The sequence below is a fragment of the Geospiza fortis genome, unplaced genomic scaffold (assembly GCF_000277835.1).
Source record: "Geospiza fortis unplaced genomic scaffold, GeoFor_1.0 scaffold40, whole genome shotgun sequence".
In the NCBI taxonomy this organism is placed as follows: domain Eukaryota; kingdom Metazoa; phylum Chordata; class Aves; order Passeriformes; family Thraupidae; genus Geospiza; species Geospiza fortis.
The window spans coordinates 16,302,743-16,324,781 of NW_005054297.1; the positions used below are offsets into that span (position 1 = coordinate 16,302,743).

A 22,039-nucleotide genomic window follows, 5' to 3' on the forward strand; every position below is an offset into this window, starting at 1 on the left:
ATGAATATATTTGACACCCAAGAGAGGAAAAGACAAAAGTATTAAATGCATTTTATGACTACAGGAAATGTAAAAAATACTGTCACAGTTCCAGAGTTACAGGGCAGAACTGACTTGCCTGGTAATTTCAGACCGAAATTTCCAACATCTGCTTGGCTACAGCCCCTCTTTCAGAAAGACATCTGCTATTCACTCAGGGGACACAGGGCCTTCCGGTGATCTTCAGTATCTTTCAAAAAGGGCTTTTCAATGAGTAATTAATGACAAGTAGCTTTTAATTCAACAAACACACACTGATTCTTGGGAAACTAATTTAGACTGCCAGCTCTCTTGAAAAGACCTGGAAACTGCTGCAAGTAGAAGCATCATCTGAAGACTTTTCAGTCTCTTGGCAGACAAAAATTGGCACCAGGTGTCCTGACTGGCGCAAACACCAAAAACAAACCCAATATGAAGTCCTTAAAACTCTGCCAGATTTTGAAACGCCATCTGCCACTTAATCAGCTGCGATTTCTCCCTCTGCCACATGAGCAGACACACACATCAACATGCTCTGGTAACTTCAACTTCTTACACAAACATAGCCTACAGTGATACACAAAGGCAGCTCACACGACAGGTGATCTGCAATGAACAAACATTTCAGAAAAGGAAGGTTATGTGGGATTCTTCTATTTGTTTGGTTTTGGATTTTTTAATGCTGCAACACACATATTCATTCATTACTTACTTTGGCTAAAAAGTAAAAATTACACCCAGATTTAATTTCCTTTTTTTTTTTTTTTTGCATACAGTTTAAACCTCCTTAGGTTTCACTGGAAACAGAAGAACAGAACAGACTGTATAGCCTAAGCTGGGTAGCCAGAAGACAGGAAGTAGACAAAACCCAGGAAAATAGGCTTTTTCCATATTCCTTGAAACTAGAGTCAGTTACATAGCTTACAGAATTATCCATTGTGCATCTATTCTTCCCAGATAAGAACCAACACACTAATATACTGTATAAACTTAATTTGAGTTGCACCACAGAAAATATAAAATGCACTCAGAAAACTCACCAGGACCCAGACAAGTTAGGCTTTGGTGTACATTTCTTCCAGGAGTACCTTCAGAAAGGAAACAAACAAACAAAAAGTTATACTTCAAGCCAGTAAGGGGCAGTAGGGCTGCCTTTTTTTAAGATTCAAGATTTTTTCCACATAAGCTCCTCTAACTTTGCAATTTCAGCTTCTTTCTTCTGATGGCTGATGGTATGGTCTACAGCAAGATTTAGCATTGTAAGAAACTGTTTGGGAAATGCAGGATGCATTCCCAATTACAATTATCCCACTACAATTACTATATTTCATTTAAGTCAGGTAGCACTGTTTCACTTTACTCATTCAAAGAGGACCACAGACAATGAAAAACTATCATCTATACTGCTATAATAGCATTTTTTCCTTCTGTATGCTACTGTTATGTTATTTGCATAGAGCAGCAATAAATTAACAACATTCTCAAATGTGCTAACAATCAAGTTAAATATAAATGATAGCACTGAGAAAGTTACCCCACCCTTACTGTACTACTTAAAAGTTATGTGAAAATTGACCTACAAACTTTATTATTTTGAAGGACATTGAATGAAAGCAATCTTTTGGACTGCTGGGTGTAAGTGCAAAAGTCAGGTGCAGAAGTTCATAAAAGATCTTTTGACAACACCTTTCTGCAGGCTTTAGGAATAGTGTGGATCCCATGGCACAGGTTTCCTCAGGAAACAAGCTGCTTTGTATCACCACTGTACTTGTTTTCCCCCACCTCAGCCTTTCAAATAGAGCTTTGCTCCCAAACTGAAAATTTAGTCTTACAAAACTTCTCCTAAGGTTTGTATCTGTTCTTTTGATTCACTCTAGCAGAAAAAACTAATTTTAATTCAAAGTTAAAGGTAAAAAAACCCATCTGATACAGAAACATAAAGTGGAGTAAATAATCTCAACAGCCAGGGCTGATCAGCATGCTCTCACAAGAATCTTGCTTAAATTAAACACAAACTTGGTAAAATCTAGTCTACACTGTGTCTTGCAAGCATGCAACCTTATAAGCAGGTGACAGAACATCATTTAACACACAGACTAATTATGCTGTATTTTTAGTCCTTATGGGATGCAAGTTTCAAGCAGATGGTAGACAATGAATGTCCCTAAGCAAATAGCTACGGAACAGAACCTTGCAGAGCCAGTGTCCAATTTGGTGAACTGCAAAGAAAATGAGTCAACTATCTCAATTTTTCTGAAATCATAAAGCATAGCTGTTCCTTCTCCAGCCAGAGAGAGTCAAGAAAAAGTCAAAAATTGACTACTCAACAGCTGGTTACCTCTAGTCTCACCAACTTTTCTTGCTAAGTGGAGAGGCCCAGATGATTTTGGTGTGCACTGGTTCAGTGAAGCAGACCTGGTCTTGGCTCCTAAAAGTAAAAACTTAGATGAACTTTAAAGTAGAATTATTTGAAGTTTTAAAGTAATTAAAGACATATCTTACATTTTTACATTTAAGTACAAGATCCACAAATCTATTCAAACACAAAAAGAGAAACCTAGAATGTTTAAGCTGTTTTTAAACTTAGCTCTGCTTTGCCAGAACTCAACTTGGAAGAAATAAAAAAGATACTTTAAAAAGCCTTCTAAGCAGGAGAAACATTAGTAAAGATTTCATTTTAGCACTAAGATCAAGTTACTGAAGTCTCAAAACAGCAGCAAATACAATGCAGCTAAGGAAACACTGGCTGAAAGAGACCTCCAGAGGGCAGATAGCAGCACTCCCATTCCAAGCAGGGTCACCACTAAGACGAGATCAGCTGACCATGCTTTTGTCTAGATGGGCCTTGCAAACCTCCAGGAGGGGTGGTTCTATGGCACCACTGGGCAAGGATGCATCTCCCACTCTACAATTTGCAAGCACTTCTGATTGCTGCATGATCTGGTGCTACTGAGAAGAGTCTGGCAGCATGACCTTAATAGCTGTCCTTTTCAAGTTACTGACTGCACAGACTCAACTCCCTCAACCTCTTCTCACTGGACAGAGACCCCAACCATCTTCTTCAGCTTCCACTGGATCTTTCCAGTTTCAAAACAACCCTCTTGGTCTGGGAAGGACCCAAAACACAACACCATAATCCAGATAATGCTGATCTGAAGGGGAATACCAGGTTCCTTTAGCCACACTACTCCTGCAGGTGCTCAAGACACACTGCCAGGTCACTGAAGACTATGAGCTATGCATAGTTGTGCTGCATGTGCTGGACCCCAACAGAAAGCATCAGCCTGTCAGAAAGCCATATGATGTGTGTTTGTTTCAAAGTGACTTATAATTTGTGGCAAATTCTGTTTCTTTTTGCTGTTTACTCTTTTAAAGCATGTCATTACAGCGAGACATTTGGCAGGCATCTTTTAGTTATTCTCCATTATGTCAGATATCAGCTTAAAATTTAAGTCTAATGCAGGAGTACAGCATTTAATTAGGTTTTATCCAATTACAATAACCAGTTCACCACAAAGATGGTCAGAAACAAGCTGATTACAGCTAGGACTTAGGAAAGAGACACAGCAAGCTTATTTATCTGCTCCCATTATGTCTTTAATTTTGGTCATAAAATGACTTGTCAACTGCTGTTTGTAGCCTGAGTGGAAGTTGCACTGCTGGCCAATCAAGAGTTCCTAGCTTGAACCAAAATAGGAACCTGAACAATGCTTAATACAAAGCAAGGAAGTACATTTAATGTTTCTTTTAGCACAAGGGGATAAAACACAATTAATTGTCTTGTTGCCATTAAAGCTTCTAATTCAGCCCAAGAAGAATATCAAGAAAAAGCAACATGAAAAGCTAAGTTTCTGAGACTTTTCCCTTCCAAAGATGGGACAGTGTCACTGATCTACAGAAGAAGATACATTTTAACAATATCTTATTCAAAAATATATCCCCACCCCCCAAGACCCTGTCAGTCCTGAAAAGGGTGAAGATAATACAAAGTCTGCATAAAGACAAGAACAACCATACACTCAGGATAAATTCAGGTATGTCTGTTCTGCAGATTACCAGCAGTGGTAAAGAGTAAACTCTTTAAAGCAACACAAACCCCATGCAAGGACACCTGCCACGTAGCAAGGTGCATTTAGTCCCTGTACTGTGCAAACCTCAGCTGTAGCACAGCGTAGACCTCTTAATTTCCCTGAAATACCTCCATCAATTATGGCAATACAAAGAATGTTTCAGCCTTCCTATGAAGTTTTACAGCACTTGAAGCACCACTGATGTGATTTTACCTCCTCTGTCTACAAACAGACTCATATACCTTTTGGAGTTGACCTCAAGGAGTGCAATCTAGGTCTTGGTAGTGCTTTCAAAGGGACAGACCCCGAAGTGCCATTCTGGCAGGCTGGTTTTGAAGGCCATTCTCCATTCCTGATGACTGTGGCACTTGCAGCTGCAAAACAGAATCACAAAGGAATTTGCTCTAGGCATATATAGTTTAGAGAAAATTAAATCATAAGACAAGTCAGTTTTTCCAGAGACTAAACAACCTTGAGGTTTGAGTTTATGGTCACAAGAGAAATTTTTTGCTGAAAAACAAAAAACTGAAATTTTGGGAAACATTGTTTCTGTTCTCTAGAAAAAAAAATGAAAATATTTCTAAAGTACAGATTGAGTAGACTTTGGTTTGGAGACAAAAAAATTACGTACACTAACACATTAAAGAGTAAGAATTCACATGGCATTTACCGGAGACAAAAAAAAAATTAAGTCACTGTGGAATTGTTTGTCACAGCAACGCTTTTCTCTCTAGTCACTGAAAAACAAAAGGGTGGGGGAGGGGGAAGCTTTTATCATATATTACCAGGTTTGCCTCAGATAAGTGTTTTAATGAGACTGGGGTTTTTTTGCAGGCAATGTGAACTACATGTCTAATATTGTTCATCAAAGATGGAGCATACAGTCTTGAGATTATTTTATTGTCTTTAAACAGACTAGTATTAACCATGTAAGTTAAGTACTTCAAAAAGATGCAACTGGCCACTAAATATTTTCTACCACAGAAAGAGGATTTCCCTTTAACAAACACATGCAACTGAACCCATCATCTTTTTTTTTAAAAAAGGAAGTTGGAGCCTCTCTAGAAACACAAATGCTAAGTATTTGCCAGAAAAATCAATACATGAGGAGCAATTTGCATAACACATCAGCAACACAGTTATTGTGTGGGAATCTGACCCTGATCAACATTATCTAATTAAAACAAATTTGGTTTAGTAAAGCACAAGGCATGAAGCAGTCCTTAACTCTTCTTGTGAATCACTAAATTAAGGATGTTTGCTCAGAGTTCACTGCAAGCAGTTAAGAATTGCCTGCAAACTTATGTGCTACTTCCTCTTCTAAATCAGCAGCACACCATGGTAGTAATGTTTGGGTGTGTGAGCAGCCTTCTGGTGCAGGACTAGCTAGGGAACTGTTGTGTCCTATTAAAACTCCAGTCAGCTAACCAGGCTGTGTGCAGGAATTAAAAAAAACCAAAATGACCCCACAAAAACCTCCCAGGTTTACAGAGTTTGACCACTTTTGGATTCAAATTTTGAGCAGCTATTGCAATCCTGAATAAAGATGGACAGGTATGAAATGATCTCAGCCCAGTAAAGATCTGAAAACTCAACTCATCAGAAGAATTTTAATGAAGTATTGGCTGTACAAAAATGCAGATGCAGGTCAACTGCTAGGATCAGCTTTTTAACTTTTGAAACACTATTTACTATATATACAATTATTCTAATGCAATTAAAATCTGGAATCTTTTTTCTTAACCTCAGAGTTAAACATTTTGGTATGTTCAAAGGATAGCATTTTCAGCTCAGCACTAAAACTGAAATTACTGTTAAAAAAGATCTGGTTTTCAATGCTCAAACTGACTGCATACAAAATATGCTTTTATTAACAACAGCATTTCAAACCTCGTGATTTTTGAGCTTCTCACATAAGAAGTCATTTTAGAGAAAAGAAAAATAAAGTTCAAGCGCTCATTAGACAAAAAAAAAAAAACAAGGCAAATGCTGCCACATGGAATTACCAATCCAAGGACATCCCATAACAAAGGGCTGAGCTGACAAAGCAGCAGCTTGCCATTTTTTTTCTCTGCTAACAGAAGACAAACTCCAAACAAGCCAAGCACGTTTTTGATTTAATATTGTTGACAGGACCACAGTAGTTTGTCATACATTTCATCAAACACACAGCATAAGCCTCCCATTCTGATCTTTGTGTGTCCCACCAATCTAATAAAAACACTTAAGCTTCAATTTTTTTTTTCTGAAATTATTACATAGTAGACTAAATGCAGGAATAAAAAACAAGAAGAGCACTGTACTTAGCATTAGAATACAAAGAAAATTCCATAGTTATTTCCAATTTGATTCAAAGTCAAATATCATTAACATATGAATTACACATAATCTTAAGTTATTATACTCACAAAACCTTACTATTCGATGTAAATAATTCTCATCAAGTGTAAAAAATTCCTTAAAGAAAAATAATATCACAGAAAATCAGCAGATCAAAACATTGCATATATTTACCAACCTCCACAAAACAAAATACATGCTTTAAAATAGAAATAAAAGGAATACAACCTACTTCTCTTCCCAGTAAACGTGGCTAACAAAGGAACAATACAAAAGCTGTAAGACCCCACTACCAGCAATGTCAGTAAGGTAATATCATAGTGGCTTCCTGATTCAGTCGGTGGTGTTAGTGTAGAATTGAAGAAAATAACAGGAGAAAAATTAGTTTCTGTGCAACTGCGGAGTCCTCCTGGTATAGTCATTTAAAAAAGATCTAAGCAAGCTTAAAGTCTATGAGACTGCAGCCATGTTTAGCCTCTCATATTGCTCTTGCTTGGTCTTCGTGAATCGGAGTGGAAAAAATTGTAAGCTTCAAGGCAGTGGACAAAACAGATTACAGCAGCTAGCAAATCAGGCTAAATAAGGAGTCATCTGTTTGGATACTTAATCTGAATACACTCCTTTGTTATGAAGCGCTGACCCCTTCCTTTGTTACATGAGGGAGCAAAACGAAGAGAGGACAAAGCTGCTTAGCAACTCCAGATACAGTCCTAAACCTGAACAGCAAAAGTCAACATGGCTGTCACAGTATCAGAACTGATCCCATTACAGAGCAAGATGCACATGCATATTTTATTACACATACTCTTATTCATTTGAGGAGTATGCTAGGTTTAGTTTAATGAAGGCAGTATGAGGTGGGGGCGGGGAGAAGAATAGGAGAAAATGTTGTTACGTGTGCATGCATATGCGCATATATAAACCACAGACGTGTGTTAAATCACAGCTCTCTTCTTCAGTCCATTGAAGACAGATTTAAGTGATATCTGGCACATATAAAAGGTCTTTGCCTAGTCTTCAAGATATAACAGGTGATACAATAGTAGCAGAATATTTGAATGTATTTATTTAAATATGCATAGCTGGGAATACTAATATGTCTGATAGTCAATTGTATGTTATTTTCTTAATATTTTTTCCCCCTCAGAACTCCTAAGAAGTGCTGTAGAACTTCAAATCAAAGTAAATCCTGGTATTATTCTCACTAATTTTAATCAAGATTGATTTGGTTAGGTCATACACCAATGTTTACAGCTATGTTAGAAATTACAGAAGTCTACCCAAACAAAGATTCATCTTCTAAAACAAGTTTCACTTATGTGCCTGAAATTTGATCTACATATTTTGTCCTAAAACACTGAAAGCAGATATAAACCAGTTCAAGAAAACATTTAGCATCAGAAAACCTATAACACACTCTTCCAAATATTTTGACATGTAAACCATTCTGTTCAGACATATTACACTACATGTAAGCACTAGGAGCTTAAAAAGACATGCTGATTATGTAGTGTTTCAGGATGGAAGTGAAGTTGTACTAAAATCTTTACTTATCAACCCAAAATCCAGAGCTCAAAGCTCTTTCAGAGAGTATGTCTCAAAAAGGAAAGTTTTAAGTAAAGAGGCAAAAAGAGTAAGACCTAGAACTAATAAGTAGTACAACCAGAATTAATTCAGGTACTTGTCAGACAGGACTCCCTTCCAAGAAGATTTTTACCAACAAGCAGTTGATGGTGGCTATCAATCAGTTAAAACCCATAACCCCCACATGTACTTACAATTAGTGCTGAAAAGACTTTGCTCACTCTGAGCGCTGCTGACTGATGAGAGGCTAGGAGTTCTCTCAAGCACTGATCTTTTGACAGGCACTTTGGATTTGGCAAGGGATTTACCAAAGCTAGTCCATGAGGCTGGAGAATTTTTCACTGAGGCATGCCTCTCTCCTGGCAAAGATCCTACACCTGTCAATTAGGGGGGAAAGAGGAGGGAGAAATAAGAACAAAAGGAGTAGGAAAGAAACTTAAATGATTGCTTCTTTTACGTGTATGCCTATAAATAAAAATATTTGCACAGTAAAAATCCATATAAAATGGCTTAATCTACTTCCTGTTGACATGGTAAAAGTGCTGTAAATGCATAAAAACAGTTCCAAGGACTTAAAGCCTTAGAAACAAGTCAAGAGCTTAACAGATTTGCCTTCAGTGCAGACGTCTGCACATATTAAAAAAGTCTTTCTTTGTATTTTCCCACCTCACATTATGGTTCCCTGTACTGGCAATCCCACAAAAATATAACCTCCATTTCAAAGACAATCTAAGAAAGGATTCTTCTTTCAAACTTGTTTGTTCCTCCCCAAAATAGATCCACAACCCCACTCCCCTTGGCCAGAACACTCTAAAAGATAATATCCTTTCAAGGAATTAGACAGCACGAGAGTATCAAATTGCTTTGTACTCATATAATACATATCCTGAAAACTGAGTAGTTCTACAGAACTAGTTTAACAGCACTTCCAAAAACAAGTTCTTAATGTCAGTTGGTGCAGAAACATTTTTGCATTAAGTCCAGTTTTCATTTGAGCTTGTTGAACACCAGCACTCAACAAGTTAATCAAACAGGAAAAGCACCTACACAAGAGATAGGTATAGGAGGAGCTCACTCTTGCATTACTAACAAAGCAAATACACTTTCCACAAGAAAATCTCAGTTTAGACAAATTAAGCTTCTAGTTTATTTCCTGAGAAGTGGGCACCCAGATTAAAATTTCAATGGCCCAGAGAAGTTATACACACACAGACTTCTCTTGCCAGCTCTGAGTTTATTCCTGCCAGCCCCAGTATCAAGAGCTTAGTATCAGCTTTCTGAATATGGATAAGAGGCTGTCATTTTTGTGCAAAAACAGAGAAGACAGACCTATATTTTTTAGAAAATATTTTATTATAAGAAAAACTATCTACAATATGTTGATTTCTTATGCCACTGCCATTTTCAAAGCTGATAGTTTATCTTAAAGGAAAAGAAGCAACTACAGTGTCTAAGAATTGACATAGAACAATCAAATTTCTATTTAAAGGGAATACCCTTACATTAATTCTTGTCACTAAACAACATTTCAACTTTGCTTAAGCTAGAAGTCTGCTGAAATATGACAAAATTAGCTAGTAATTTCACTTTAAGCAACACTAGTTTTACTACACGATTTCTACTCCTAAATACTAATGACCAAGAAACCTGCAATTTGCACTAAACCCAGGAAATCATGACATTAAGGGGACTGCATTAAATTTTGGAAAATAAAAACATGCCCAATGTCTGCCTTTCAACAGTAGGTGGTGTGACAGGATTAGGTAACTTGCCTGAAAACATCCTGTATCAAGTAGACAAAACCAGGAACAGGATTGGTAAATGAAGGTATGTCCAAGCTACTTCCCTCAGTTCAGATCAATTCAGAAACAAAAGAGAAGCCTCATAATATATACTAAACCTGCATTAGCCTATTACATACTACTGGTCACAGAATACAACACACAAACTTCAATGAGCAATTAAACAAGCTTTTAGGATGTCTCTTCACAGGAACACTATTACTACCTGTCACTAATTATGTAGAACTCTGATTCTGTACATAGCTTTACCGTAGCCTGGTATTAAACCTCTGAGACAAAATTATCAGCCATATTTTAGAATTTTTTTCAAAGTCATTGAAAGGGACAATTGAATATATGGAACATGCTAAAGAGCATACAAGCTTTGTTGTGCTATGAGAACACCATAAATTCACACTTTTTAAAAACACCTCTGAAACAGCACTCCAGACAACATAACAGAAACAAATTTATGTGTTTGACCAAAAAAGTTTCCGTCCCATTTGCATGTCATAGAACAAACCTGACAGCTTTATAAAGCTTCCCACAATGTTTTCTAAATTTTTTTTTAATTAATGGGTCAACATACCAGGAAAATATCTAATCCAAACCAGTCAGAATTCCTTTTGTAAATACCCTCCCAGCAAAACAAGGCACAAACCCTAACAACTCCCCCAAAAAACAAACAGAAAGAAGTGTCACTGTACAAACACTGTGTTTAAAGTTTGTATGACTTAGTGAGTTAATGTTCTACATTACAAAAGGAAGCTAGAGGAACAAATGCATTTTATCAGCTGTATTTGATTACTTAAAGGTGAAGGTAACATGTTTGACTGCCATTGTGCTGGACTCATTCATCCATTCCAAAACATACCGGAACAAAATCCTGTTTTCTTCACAGTGATTTTCACTCAAGAGGAATCAAAGTAAGCATGTGAAAATCTGAGTCTTGTCTAGTACAGCATGTTCTCTATACATGATCTGCAGCAAGCCCAACTTGTCTGCAGAGGCTGCAATGTGGCAGCGCTCTGAGCGCAAACCCATCCAGTGAGCACAGCAATCTTTAGCATGTCCAGTTTCAAAAGCATGTCAAACCTTTTCTAAGCAGATGACCTTTTCTCTTAGTTTTTCTGCTGCTTGGTACTTTCCTATAATGCTTCTACTGAAGTAATTACTCAAGCACTCAAATGCATTTTTCAAAAGCCCAGCTCGAGGGAGAATTTAAGTAATGACAAAAGATGATTAAGAAACTACTCTAGGCATTACTTCAACTAATGGTTTTAAAAGATTTTTAATAAGTACCATTCCCTAAGAAAGGAGTTACCCAGAATTAAATGCAAAGATTTTGAAGACAGAAGCAGGAAGATATGGAATACAAACAAAAGTATTGGAAATGAGCATAAAAGCAGGATATTTAGTCAACCACTATTATAAACAAAACAAGCAGTAGCATCGAAGTAACAGGCTTTCATCAGTTATTTAATCTAGTCACTGAAGTGGGATACCAGCAATACTGCATTCCTCTACAGTGAACTAATTAGTTGGCAATTCTTTAGAAAAAAGTCTCCATGCAACAACCATGTTACTTGAACTATGTTAAAGTCTCTCTTGTATTGGAATGGAAATAAGCAAAGAACAAAGCTCATTCTTCAAGAAGCTCTTAAGTGAGCTTTCATATCCTTACTCAAATAATCATCCTTTCATATCAATCCAACATAGGTGGTTATTGTCAAGAAAAAGTTAAGGCTTCCTTTAAACAGCACTGGAGCCTAAAAAACCACATAATGACAGAATGTTGACATGAGGCAGACTGTAAAGCCAAATATATATTCACAAATTCTGAAATTTCATGTCCACCATTTCAAAACACATCAACACATTTTACATCTAGAGCTGAACACTGAGCAACTGGCATTCACTGAGCTACATGGCACCTGGAAATGAGTGGTTGGAAGCCTTTTCCAAACATGAATTTTGAGCACGCTAAGTGCAAAAGGAGTTTTTTGAAGGATACTGTTTGTTGTTGCTGCTTTTGTTTAAACCTAAAGCTAGCACTAATAGTTGTTTCGGCCCTTCAACGCCTAACCTCTTGAAAATGTTGAATTTTGGATTTTTGCTTAATGCATTTCTGATTTTCCCTGTGAGTTTAAAAATCCAAAGGGTTCTGTTTTAAAAATACTAAACTTCTTAGCTGGCAAAAAAGTACTGTCTAAGCCTACAGTACAAGGTCTTGATAAAGCACCTTGGGAGTAAACCTCCAAGAAAACAAGCTTTTTTTGGCATCTACTGAAAGGTGCAAGTAAATAATGGAAAAACAAACTGGACTTTGGTATTGTTTCCAGCACACTGATCTTCACATACACGTAAGAGTGCCTAAGGTTGCCATTTTAAACAGTGTGAAGCAGTAGCAATACTAACAGTTTTCTGATGGCTGCAAGCTCCCCAGTTTGCCTGATTAGCCACTCAGCATTATTAACTATACTATCTATTATGCTATACATGTACCAGTGTTCCTTCAAGGAAGGAAGACTGGTTATAGTATGTTTTGTAATTCTGAGGTAATGTCTTTCTAATTATGTCTCTCTTTTAAAGTCTTAAGTTACTACCAAAATTACCAAAAAGGCAGGACACAGTTACATTATGTTGCTATGAATGCCCAAATGTTCAACATAAACATGGACAAAACCAGGAAATTTCAAGTTATTCCTGGGGCTTGAAATATTTATAGGAGAGACATTTACTAGTTTAGCAAGTAACAGCTGGTCAGAGAACAGTTTATATACTAAGGCAAGATTCAATTTTCCATTGATACAGACTTGGACAGCCTTCTTCCCTTTCCCCTACAACCCTCAGACATGTAGCAAGGAACCAGCAGTAAGCTAGTGCCAAAATTCTAACTAGGGTGTCAGCAGCCATGCAGGTAGGTGTTCACATGTTCTTCCCCTCTCAGCTAAACATTCTTGGACTAAAACTGGAGAATGGATCATCACTGCTACAGAGCATTTATAAGCAGTTACCAACAACCAAAACAACCCTTTTTCTTCCCTCAAATGATCCTACCACCAGAAGAGTGACTGGGGTGCTTTCAGTTAGAGGGAGAGAAGAGTAGTGTCTCATGTATGCCTACTGTTCAATTTCACTTTTGCCCCTTCCTAGGTCCAGTTTTGAAATGTGGCAGATTTCCTCCCAGTTAAACCCTTCCACAATCAGTGACTTCTCCCTTCCTCATCTTCCTTTCAACCCCTTGCATTATAACCTCTCCAGCATCTAGAAACAGCCCTTTTCTACCCTGGCCTCAAGTCTGAGCTCACACTCTCTCTCTCCCCTCCTGTCTGCCCACAATGATGCCTGCTGGATTTAGTCCATCTTAAGTTTTTCCTTTTGAAGACTGAACTAGAGCAGCCCCATGAGGGACCATGCAGTCTGCATAGTCATGCTACCAACCTCCTATGAGCCCAAGCAAAGCCTGTCTCTGGACAGCAGATAGTTTTACACCAGCTTCCCAGGCACAGTAGTGCTCACAAAGCTTGCCCACTCTGGTTTTGCCAGGAGACTCTCGTAGGCTGCATGCTGACTTAAACAATCCAATCCCAACTACTAGCTTTAACACAGCTATGGTAAAGCTCAGTCTGTTTAGGAGTACTGGGCACAAGAAGTCAAATCAATGTACTGCAAGGTAAACTGAGGCAGAAGAAAGCCACGAGGTTGGTGGATGGGGTTCATCCTATCATGCTTTTCATTATTGTCCAGCTCTCCATACCACACAGCCTTTATGTCTGGCACTGAATTTTGTTTGACTTAGATTGCAGCTTTAAAACTCACATTGTCTACAAACCTTAAATTTTCTGTTGCGGGACTTCACGTGTTTCTTGAATGAAAGAGGAAGCTCGCTGCAGCCAAACAAATACAAATTTATTCTGGAAGACAATTATGCATACTTCCCTCCTCCTTTACACCTACCCTGCGAGAATTCAGAACTAAGCAGTACAGGTAAAGAGCTATTGAAGACACACCAGCATGTCCTAGCAAGCAAATGACTAGGCACCAAGAAATTCCCCTGCAGGGAAGTAGTGCACACCTCTCTCCTAAAGGAGAATATTCTTATAGATACATTCCGACAGCGTCAATATGCTGACTGTTAGAATCAGTCTCTGCAAGTACGATCACGCTTCTTGGTACAGGTACAACATATAAAACTTCAATGGGGCTAGTCACAATATTGCCTGTAAAAAGTCTGGGAACATATGGGAAAAATTTATTTCCCTAACTACGGTCACTGATGGCACCTTAAGCAAAGCTGACACAATGAAATGCCTCCTTTTGAAAGCTGTATTACCTGAATTATCCATAAACTCAAGTATTTCCAACTCCCTCTGCCTCTTCTCCCTCATCCCCTCAAAACTCAAATAACCCCATTCATATTCCCCTCAAAACTCAGATAACCCCATCCAAATTATACAGAGATAAATAACCCTACTTACTTTGAAATCATTCACAGCAACAGATCCCATACTACCTCACAAACAAAAACCCTTTCACTTTTACTTGTTTCTCATGGTCAACTTGACTTCCAAAGCTAAACAGAAATTATTTTATTCCAAAATACATTTTTATGATGAACCCTATGAAAGGCTTGCAAAAACACAAGCTGAACCTATCGCAGAGAACAGTTCTTGTTAATGAAAAGTAACAAAAGAAAATAAGTGTCAAAGTTATGGTAAGCTTTTCTGATAGTGTATGTAGTCAAGGCTAAAAGCAAATTGATAAAGCTACATTCAGATTACATCGTTTTGTGGCTCCTTTCTGGCTTCAAATTGTGAATTGACCATTTTGTAGCTGAATGACCAACACCTGGGGCAGGAATTTAACAGTCAGTACTTGGCGCAAGTAAAGATACTGCTCCAGGCAGCTTCCAGCAAACCATTCCTGTTGAGGATGTCCAGGAAGTAAGGGTTAAGTAGACTGGAAACATTACTAGGCAAGTCCAACTCAACTGACTGGAGAAACAGTAAACAGCAAGGCTCTCAGGCCCTCACAATTAACACTGTTTTCTGAACTCTCACAGACTCATCAACTGGACAAAAGTCCTTTTGGATACACAGTGTAAGTTCTTCCCCAGTTTAGAGAACTGGTTACGAGACCCAGAATCACTATGCAGAGGAGATGTCTGGATTATGATGACCAAAGAAGGAGTATGACACAAGCTGTGTGTCATACTATGGACTACAGATCTTATGTTCTGTGAAGACCCATGTTTTAGTTTCCTCCTTCTGATACCTCTGAAGGTAAACATGCAAGATTTAAGTTCACTTTTAACACAGGCTTTAATTAGTACAGATATTTTAAAGAAAATGAGACTGAAACTCACTAATCTGGACTAAGAAGGACAAATAATCATCTTGGGTAAACTAGTGTATGAAGAACCCGCTTTTAGGATTCATAAAAGAAGCTGGCTGCTCTGTAAAACAAAGCATAAAAAGACTGGCTAAAATGAAATTTTAAGCCTTATTTGTAGACCTTGGTGCATCCCAGACATGTTTATGAGAAAATATATTAACACCTTTACAAGTGACTGTCTATTCTAGGATTTTGAGTAAAGTCATGACAGTTTCAATCCAGAGAACCTGGAAGTTATGTTTGTCTTTTTAAATATTTTGTTTCCTCTTGGCAGTATGTCAATCCAGCTTTAAAGAGTCACATGGTGGATAACAGAATGGTACAAGCTGAAAAACTGTTTTCACTAACTATATTTGGGTTGGCTCCTAGTTCAGTGTCAGAATAAAGATTCAAGGACTGTGAGAATGCTTAGTGGAACTAAATTGTTTTGGTCCTGCTTCGCTAGTATTGTGAAAGGCTGTACCAAGGAGTCCTGAATTATCAAGTTTATATATGTGTCCAGCTATATGAAAACTGACTGAAACCATTTGGTTTGAATTTTCCATCTGAGAAGCCTTTCTTTGTGCAATAAACATCAATAACACTCAACCACAAACTGAGTCTTAATCTTTCACCACCTGATCTGTGTAACTATGGAAGCTTCTCTCAATCACACACAATTTAATGTATGATGAAGTCAAAATTCAGCTGCAGGAATTTAGCAATTATGAACTACAAAGAAAATCAGTATTTCAAAGTATCACTACACCTGCATACACATTTTTTATATTTTTGGGGAATTATTTTTCCTATGCTTCTAGTAGTTGCAGAAGCATGGGAAAAACCCTTCAGTATGATCAACTTGTCATAAGGGAAAGATCTCACTTGTTCAAAATTACCTTTAAGGAAACACAGAATTCATACTTCAAAGCTTCTCTGTATCCAGGCTTTCAGTGGTCTCGTTAAATGCTATGAAAATACCCTCAAGAGAAAAAGGGACCACTGGACTAGATTAATGGAAATTAGAAGCATAGGGCTGCTACACTGAAGGAATACCAGTAACTTAAATCAGAAACAAAAGGGTACCCGAAATGTCAAAAAAAACCCCACCAGATAGCAAGAGACATTTTTGTTACACAGATTGATTTACATGGTTTCAGTTTATCACTGCAAGTCTTTGAACCGTAAGCAGAGGAATAGTACTGCTGATACTTTCAGATTCCCAAAGAGTTTCAATTACATAGAAAGCATCTCGACAGAGCTAAGAGATCCAAAAGAATGTAAAGCTTCTTACAATGAGAAATAATTTAAAGTAATGGTGTAATTTTAAGGCAGAACTGGAGATGAAGTTATAGCATATCAGAAGTCTTACTTGCAGGTAAAGCTCCTCTCCTTAACATAATTTCAGGCAGCTTGTCCTAGTCCTAGCTAGTCCACAAAAGATGGCAAAAAAGGCATTGGTGGGCATATACATTTTTAGATTTACTGTAAATCATTTTGTTTCCTATTTGATGCTGTTTAAATAATTTCCTGTGGCTCAAACTGTCACAGTGCTTTTGTTCAACTGCACAGGTGGTAATACACAGTTGCTGGGGCAGGTATGATAGCAGAAAATCATGGAGTGATGTTCCATGGGAACACCAAAGCTCCTCAGCTTCTCCAATCCCCTTCAACTCCTCCCTTCAGGTGAGGCAAAGACATGACTCTTCACAAACCATAACATCTCAACTGTTATCAGGCTATTACTCCTCCACACTGGCTATGACACATCCAAATCAGAAGGCTCTGTGTATTTCACGGGAACAGAAGCAACAGTTGCTTTGATTTTTAAACTAGTTCAAAGTCCTCTACCAGGGCTCTGAAATTATATATCCCTTCCAGTAAAAATGGCTAAGTCAAACATGTTATTCTCTGTCTTGAATTCTAATAAATGTTTTTATTGACAGAAAACAAACATAGCAAAACACATACAGCCTGCCATCCAGTACTACAGAAACCTACACACCACCACCACGGGAAAAGTTACCTGTAGAGAATTCAGATTTTTGTCTTACAGTGAGTGTGTTATCTCCTCTTATGAAGAAAGAGATAAATACTTACAGAAATAATTTTGAGGCATCTAGCTTGCAGCAAATCTAGACATCTGGTCACGGTTGCAGAAATGGGGCTTCATCATTTCCCAAATCACTTTGGTACACTGGATCAAGGTGGGCTTGTCTTTTAGAGAACCTATTTCTAATTCAGCAAAAACTTCAAGTTTCAGCTAAAATACACCGATAGTGGTAAACAATGCTGAGCAACCATTTTGAAATAAATCAACCCAGTTATTTCTAGCCTAATATGCTCTGCAAATAACCTCACAGAAATACAGTGTTTGGCATATGAGTTCAGCTCTCCCTCTGCTGTCTTCTGTTCAGGCGAGAATCAGGAAATTTCCTGAGAAGAAATTCTTTCTTCTTATGTTACCACTGAGTACTTAAGTTTTACAAGTGGTAAAAACTCCTGACAAGTTCCAAGGATCTTGTAACTGGTGTTTTATACATGGCATTTTTTTCTTTCATTTCTTGAACAGCCATTATATGAAGATAACTCTCACAAGCTCTTGATTATTCTAGGAATAATACACACACTAGTACATTTTGGACAGATGCACCACTTCTGTCCCTCACCATACATATGTGAGAGTTGACATAGAGCTATACTATCATTTGTCTTGTTCAGAGTATTTAATGAATTCAACTACATAAACTTCTCTTGTCGCCCAAAGATCCAAATACTATCAGTAACTGGATAAGAAATAGCTGCACATATGTTAGTACCTCAGGAAGAAACAAGTTCATTAGGATTTGGACATTTTTAAAACTCAACTTGACAAACAACTGAACAACCTAGTCTGAATTCAGTAATGACCCAGTTACAGGCAGCAGGGGATGGACTAGGCGACCTTCAGAAGTCCTTTCCTTTCTGGATTTAGCTAGTCTGTCTGTAGTCTGACAAAATCCTGACAGCAAACAACTGTACAGCTACTGAATGATTTATCTGGGGGCTGAAGTTTAATACCAAAGTGTTCAAATGACTCCACTGGAAAAAACAGTCATCCCCTTCAGGAATGCTTTAGCCTAAAGAGGTAACTGGGTTTGGTTTACAAACTGCCACTTTGCCACAAAAAGTGTATGTACAGTTTTACTTCAAAAATGTTAGAAACACAAGGGGTAAGCAGCAGCAAGTATGGTTTTACCTGAAAGGTGTGGTCGCATAATACTGTGGGGGTTTAGCAGCAATCCCAAATAACTCCTACTGTGTCCCATATCCCACCCCATAATCCTATCCTATGACTTGCATCAGTACAAGGTTTGCCAAGGAGCAAGGACGCATTTTTAAAAACTCCCTTTGTAAGGGATGGGGAAATTAATCTGATACAGTTAAATGCATCAAACCCTACTTTGGAGCACCAAAACACTGCATAAGCAAGATGAAGGGTAACGTGCTAGGACCAGTAAAACTAGGAACATGGAACTGGAGAAAGGGCATAGAGAAAACAAATTTCTTCTCATGTGCAGCATTAAAGTTCCAGTCTTACCAGATCACACCACAAGTTTGAAATGTTGAAGCGCTACTTTTTGCTTTTAGTTTAAGCAGCCTTTTTGCAGTAGGAAAAATTTGGAAAATATTCTACTGACTACCGTCATTTCAACATACATCAATTGGCTAAGGAGTGACAGATCTACTTTAAAAAAAAAATCTGGGGAGTAAATGTTTTTATTGTCAACAGCAAATTACTTCTGTTTCCTCTGAAAGTAATTTTTTTTTTTCTGAAGAGAAGAAGTTAGTCATATAACTCACCTGTGCTTACATTTATTTCTAGTGACAGTATCATAAATCCTATCTGGATTAATAACCAAAAGGAAAACTCTATATCCATATCCATCTCTCTTCTTCTAAGGCCATAATTACAGACAGGAAAGGTTTGGGCTGGTATTTAGAGGGGTGATGAGTTCTACAAGAAACTAGCAGCCTACAGGTTGGTGCCTGGTTCATTGAGCAAGCCTCACATGAGCAAGCCTCAAGTGGGAGAATAGTCTATACTCACTTTCTTTGAGGGACTCATCCCATAAAGGCATACATACACAGATTTTATCACACTTCACCACTTGTATATAATTAAGAAGACTTTTTTTTATTGTTTTATAATCTTAGATTGAGTGGGTTAAAAAATAAAAAAAAAAGAACAGGTTTTACTGGGTATAGCTGGGTGTGTACTCTCCAAATTACAGGGCATTGTAGTGTAGTCATTCATAGACAGGCTACCTTTGCAGCTAGTTAGATTGCCACACTTGGTTAAAAAAACCCAGCACATAATCAACCAGAGCACTTCTGAATCCCTATAATACAGTTACAGAATGTAGTTTCTAGTCATGAGATTTGAGCAGCAGCCTACAGACTAGATGAGAGATTCATCCCTACCCTTGCTACTAATCAGTCTGAGTTTAATTAGCAGCTCAAGCAGTAGTCTCACCTTCAATTATGTTCTCCCCTTTCTAGAAACTACAGAGCTGTACTAAAATTAGGTTGAACAAAATATGTTATGTCCTGAAATAAGGACTCATTCCCATTGGGGGAGCATGCAGGTGCTTATCACAAGAGCATTGTACCTGGGCACTCTATTTTTCCCTCTTTCAATCTGTAATTGTAATTTCACAAAATCCTATAAAAGAACCAAATATAAATAATATTTAATAATGATTTTTGTAATAGCACCACACCCTGTATTAGCAAATTACAATTTAGACAGTATTGTATTTAACACTGACATATAGCTCTGTACCACCCTAAAAGTTGTGTCAGAAAGTACATTAAGTATGATACCTTAATTTTAAGAGACTAGTTAAGTGGTAATATTCCAGTGAAAAATTCTCTTACCAGAGTTTGATGACACAAGAGCTTCTTTGCGAGAAGGTGTTTTAATAGTGCTGATAGTTTTATTTTCACATCCTTTCTTCAAGGTCGACACAGATGGAACCATTTTAACCTTGGGAGTTAATACACTTCGTAGTGTGATTTGGTCTTTCTTTGGTATGTTTCTCCCTTGTGTTGTTCCATCTTTCACAGAAGGCATCTGTTTTAAGAAAAAAACAGAAACCAAAAAGCCAACAACAATTCAACCCACACACCACCGCTGTGAGAAACTAAAGATCTTCCTCTGCAGCATCTGCAATGAAATACTGACCACCCAAGTAGGAAATATGCTTAGTCTTTATCCCATTGTCAACATCTGCAGTTCAGAACCTCAAGAACAATCTCCTGAATGGCCTTCAGCAATGCAAACTATTAGTTTGAAGCTAATCACTAGTAATGACCAACACACTAAAAAGAGGTTACAGAGGCCATCAGAATTTCTTCCTCTTCCTCCCCAAACTCTAATTAAACCACTCAATTACATGACTACACCTACTCTCAAGACCTTAACCAACGAACTACACATGTTCAAGGCCCTGAAAATTTAGTTGTCCCGTACTACCTGAAATGTCACAGTCCTTGTAATTAGTTTCCTGATCTAGGTCTTATGTCACAGCAGCTTAAAATCCGTCACATTGAGATGCCATAGACAAAACACAAGTGCAGGAGTAGATCCAGGACAGGTAATAAAACAACTGGTCTATATGTGTGAAACTGGTTTATATATGTTTCACACAGAATTCTTGCTCCAGTTTATACAGCCTTTAGCTCCTGGCCACTCCTGTCAAGCCTATAAAGACACAGCTGACAGTTCAGCTCTTCATGTGCTTTTCTGTGACTCAAGCTGATTGCAGCAGTTCGCTCAGAGTACCAAACGTTCCATTTTCAACTACAATCCTCATGTTCATTTTCAGATGTTAATTTGTAGTTTTCCACTTTAAAAGACCACTTCTTAAACTTAACCCAGCTGATTTGTCTACTGCGCATTTTACAGAAATTTCTCTATGGTTTCTCCAGGCACAAGCAGAACAATTAAAATCACAGTTTTCCTTTTTGGCAATGGAATGAATTAAAAGCACTCTCTCCAACTCTTCATACCAAAAGTAAGGACTGACAAAGAATGCAAACTCTTAAACTGTAGAATAAAAATAGACCATCCTTGCTTTCATGCTTACTTAGGTTTTCAAGTTAAATTATTAGCCAAATAATAGTACTTATTACTTTCTTGTGCAATGCTTCAAAAATGTTTTAAGTAGCCTCCCCCATATAGTGTGCTTCACTGGAATTTTTCTGGCAAATTAATAAGGCCTGTCAAAAATTCAGACAACAGTTTTACCAGTAACAGCTGCAGCCTCCGTTTCACCAATTTAACATAAGCTATTGAATCCACAAGCCAGCAATAAGAGAGACTCCAAAATGCACCAAGACTGTGTCCCTACTACACCACCTGACATCCTGGTCAACCCAATTCTGACACTCTTCCCTTCTTTCCCCTTCTCCTTGTCTTTTAACCTTCTTTCAGTGCATTTGAAAGCAGCATGTTTCTCCTGACAGGCAGCTGACTCATCCCAAAATATTTCCCAACCAACCAGCACACGCATACCTCCCGGCCAGGAAGTTTGCACCTTCCAGCTGGCTGACTGCCTAAAACCAGGTATATGCCCTCTGCATGAGAAATATTTCCTGACTGCTCCCAACTATTCTAATGAGTCCCAGCTCTACTTCAAACAAATAAACTCCCAAATTATACAAAGGAGACAGTGAAATTAAGATGTTAAAAACAAAATGTTTCACCAACTTATTGGTCTCTGGGTTTTGTGTGACTTAATGTGACTGTTCATATACACACAACATTTACACAAGTAATTTTTAAAAGTCTACTTTAGTTCTAAAGCACATTTTGAAAGAAAATTC

General features: G+C 37.8%; 1 protein-coding gene across 2 annotated transcripts in view; it reads right to left on the reverse strand.

Annotated features, from left to right (window-relative positions):
- MTUS1 (microtubule associated scaffold protein 1) overlaps positions 1 to 20,285 on the reverse strand; it is an 81,028-nt gene extending 60,743 nt beyond the window's left edge. Inside the window, exons 1-5 of one of the 2 annotated variants that reach the window (XM_031058231.1) lie at positions 20,090 to 20,285; positions 8,207 to 8,389; positions 4,331 to 4,462; positions 2,357 to 2,446; positions 1,059 to 1,106 (exon numbers count right to left, since the gene is read on the reverse strand). In XM_031058231.1, the coding sequence (XP_030914091.1) occupies positions 1,059 to 1,106; positions 2,357 to 2,446; positions 4,331 to 4,462; positions 8,207 to 8,389; positions 20,090 to 20,285 (649 nt within the window). Of the gene's footprint in view, positions 1 to 1,058; positions 1,107 to 2,356; positions 2,447 to 4,330; positions 4,463 to 6,660; positions 7,287 to 8,206; positions 8,390 to 20,089 lie in introns of those variants that run through there. The other variant, XM_031058306.1, reaches the window with a different exon arrangement.
- Positions 20,286 to 22,039: the final 1,754 nt, after the last annotated feature.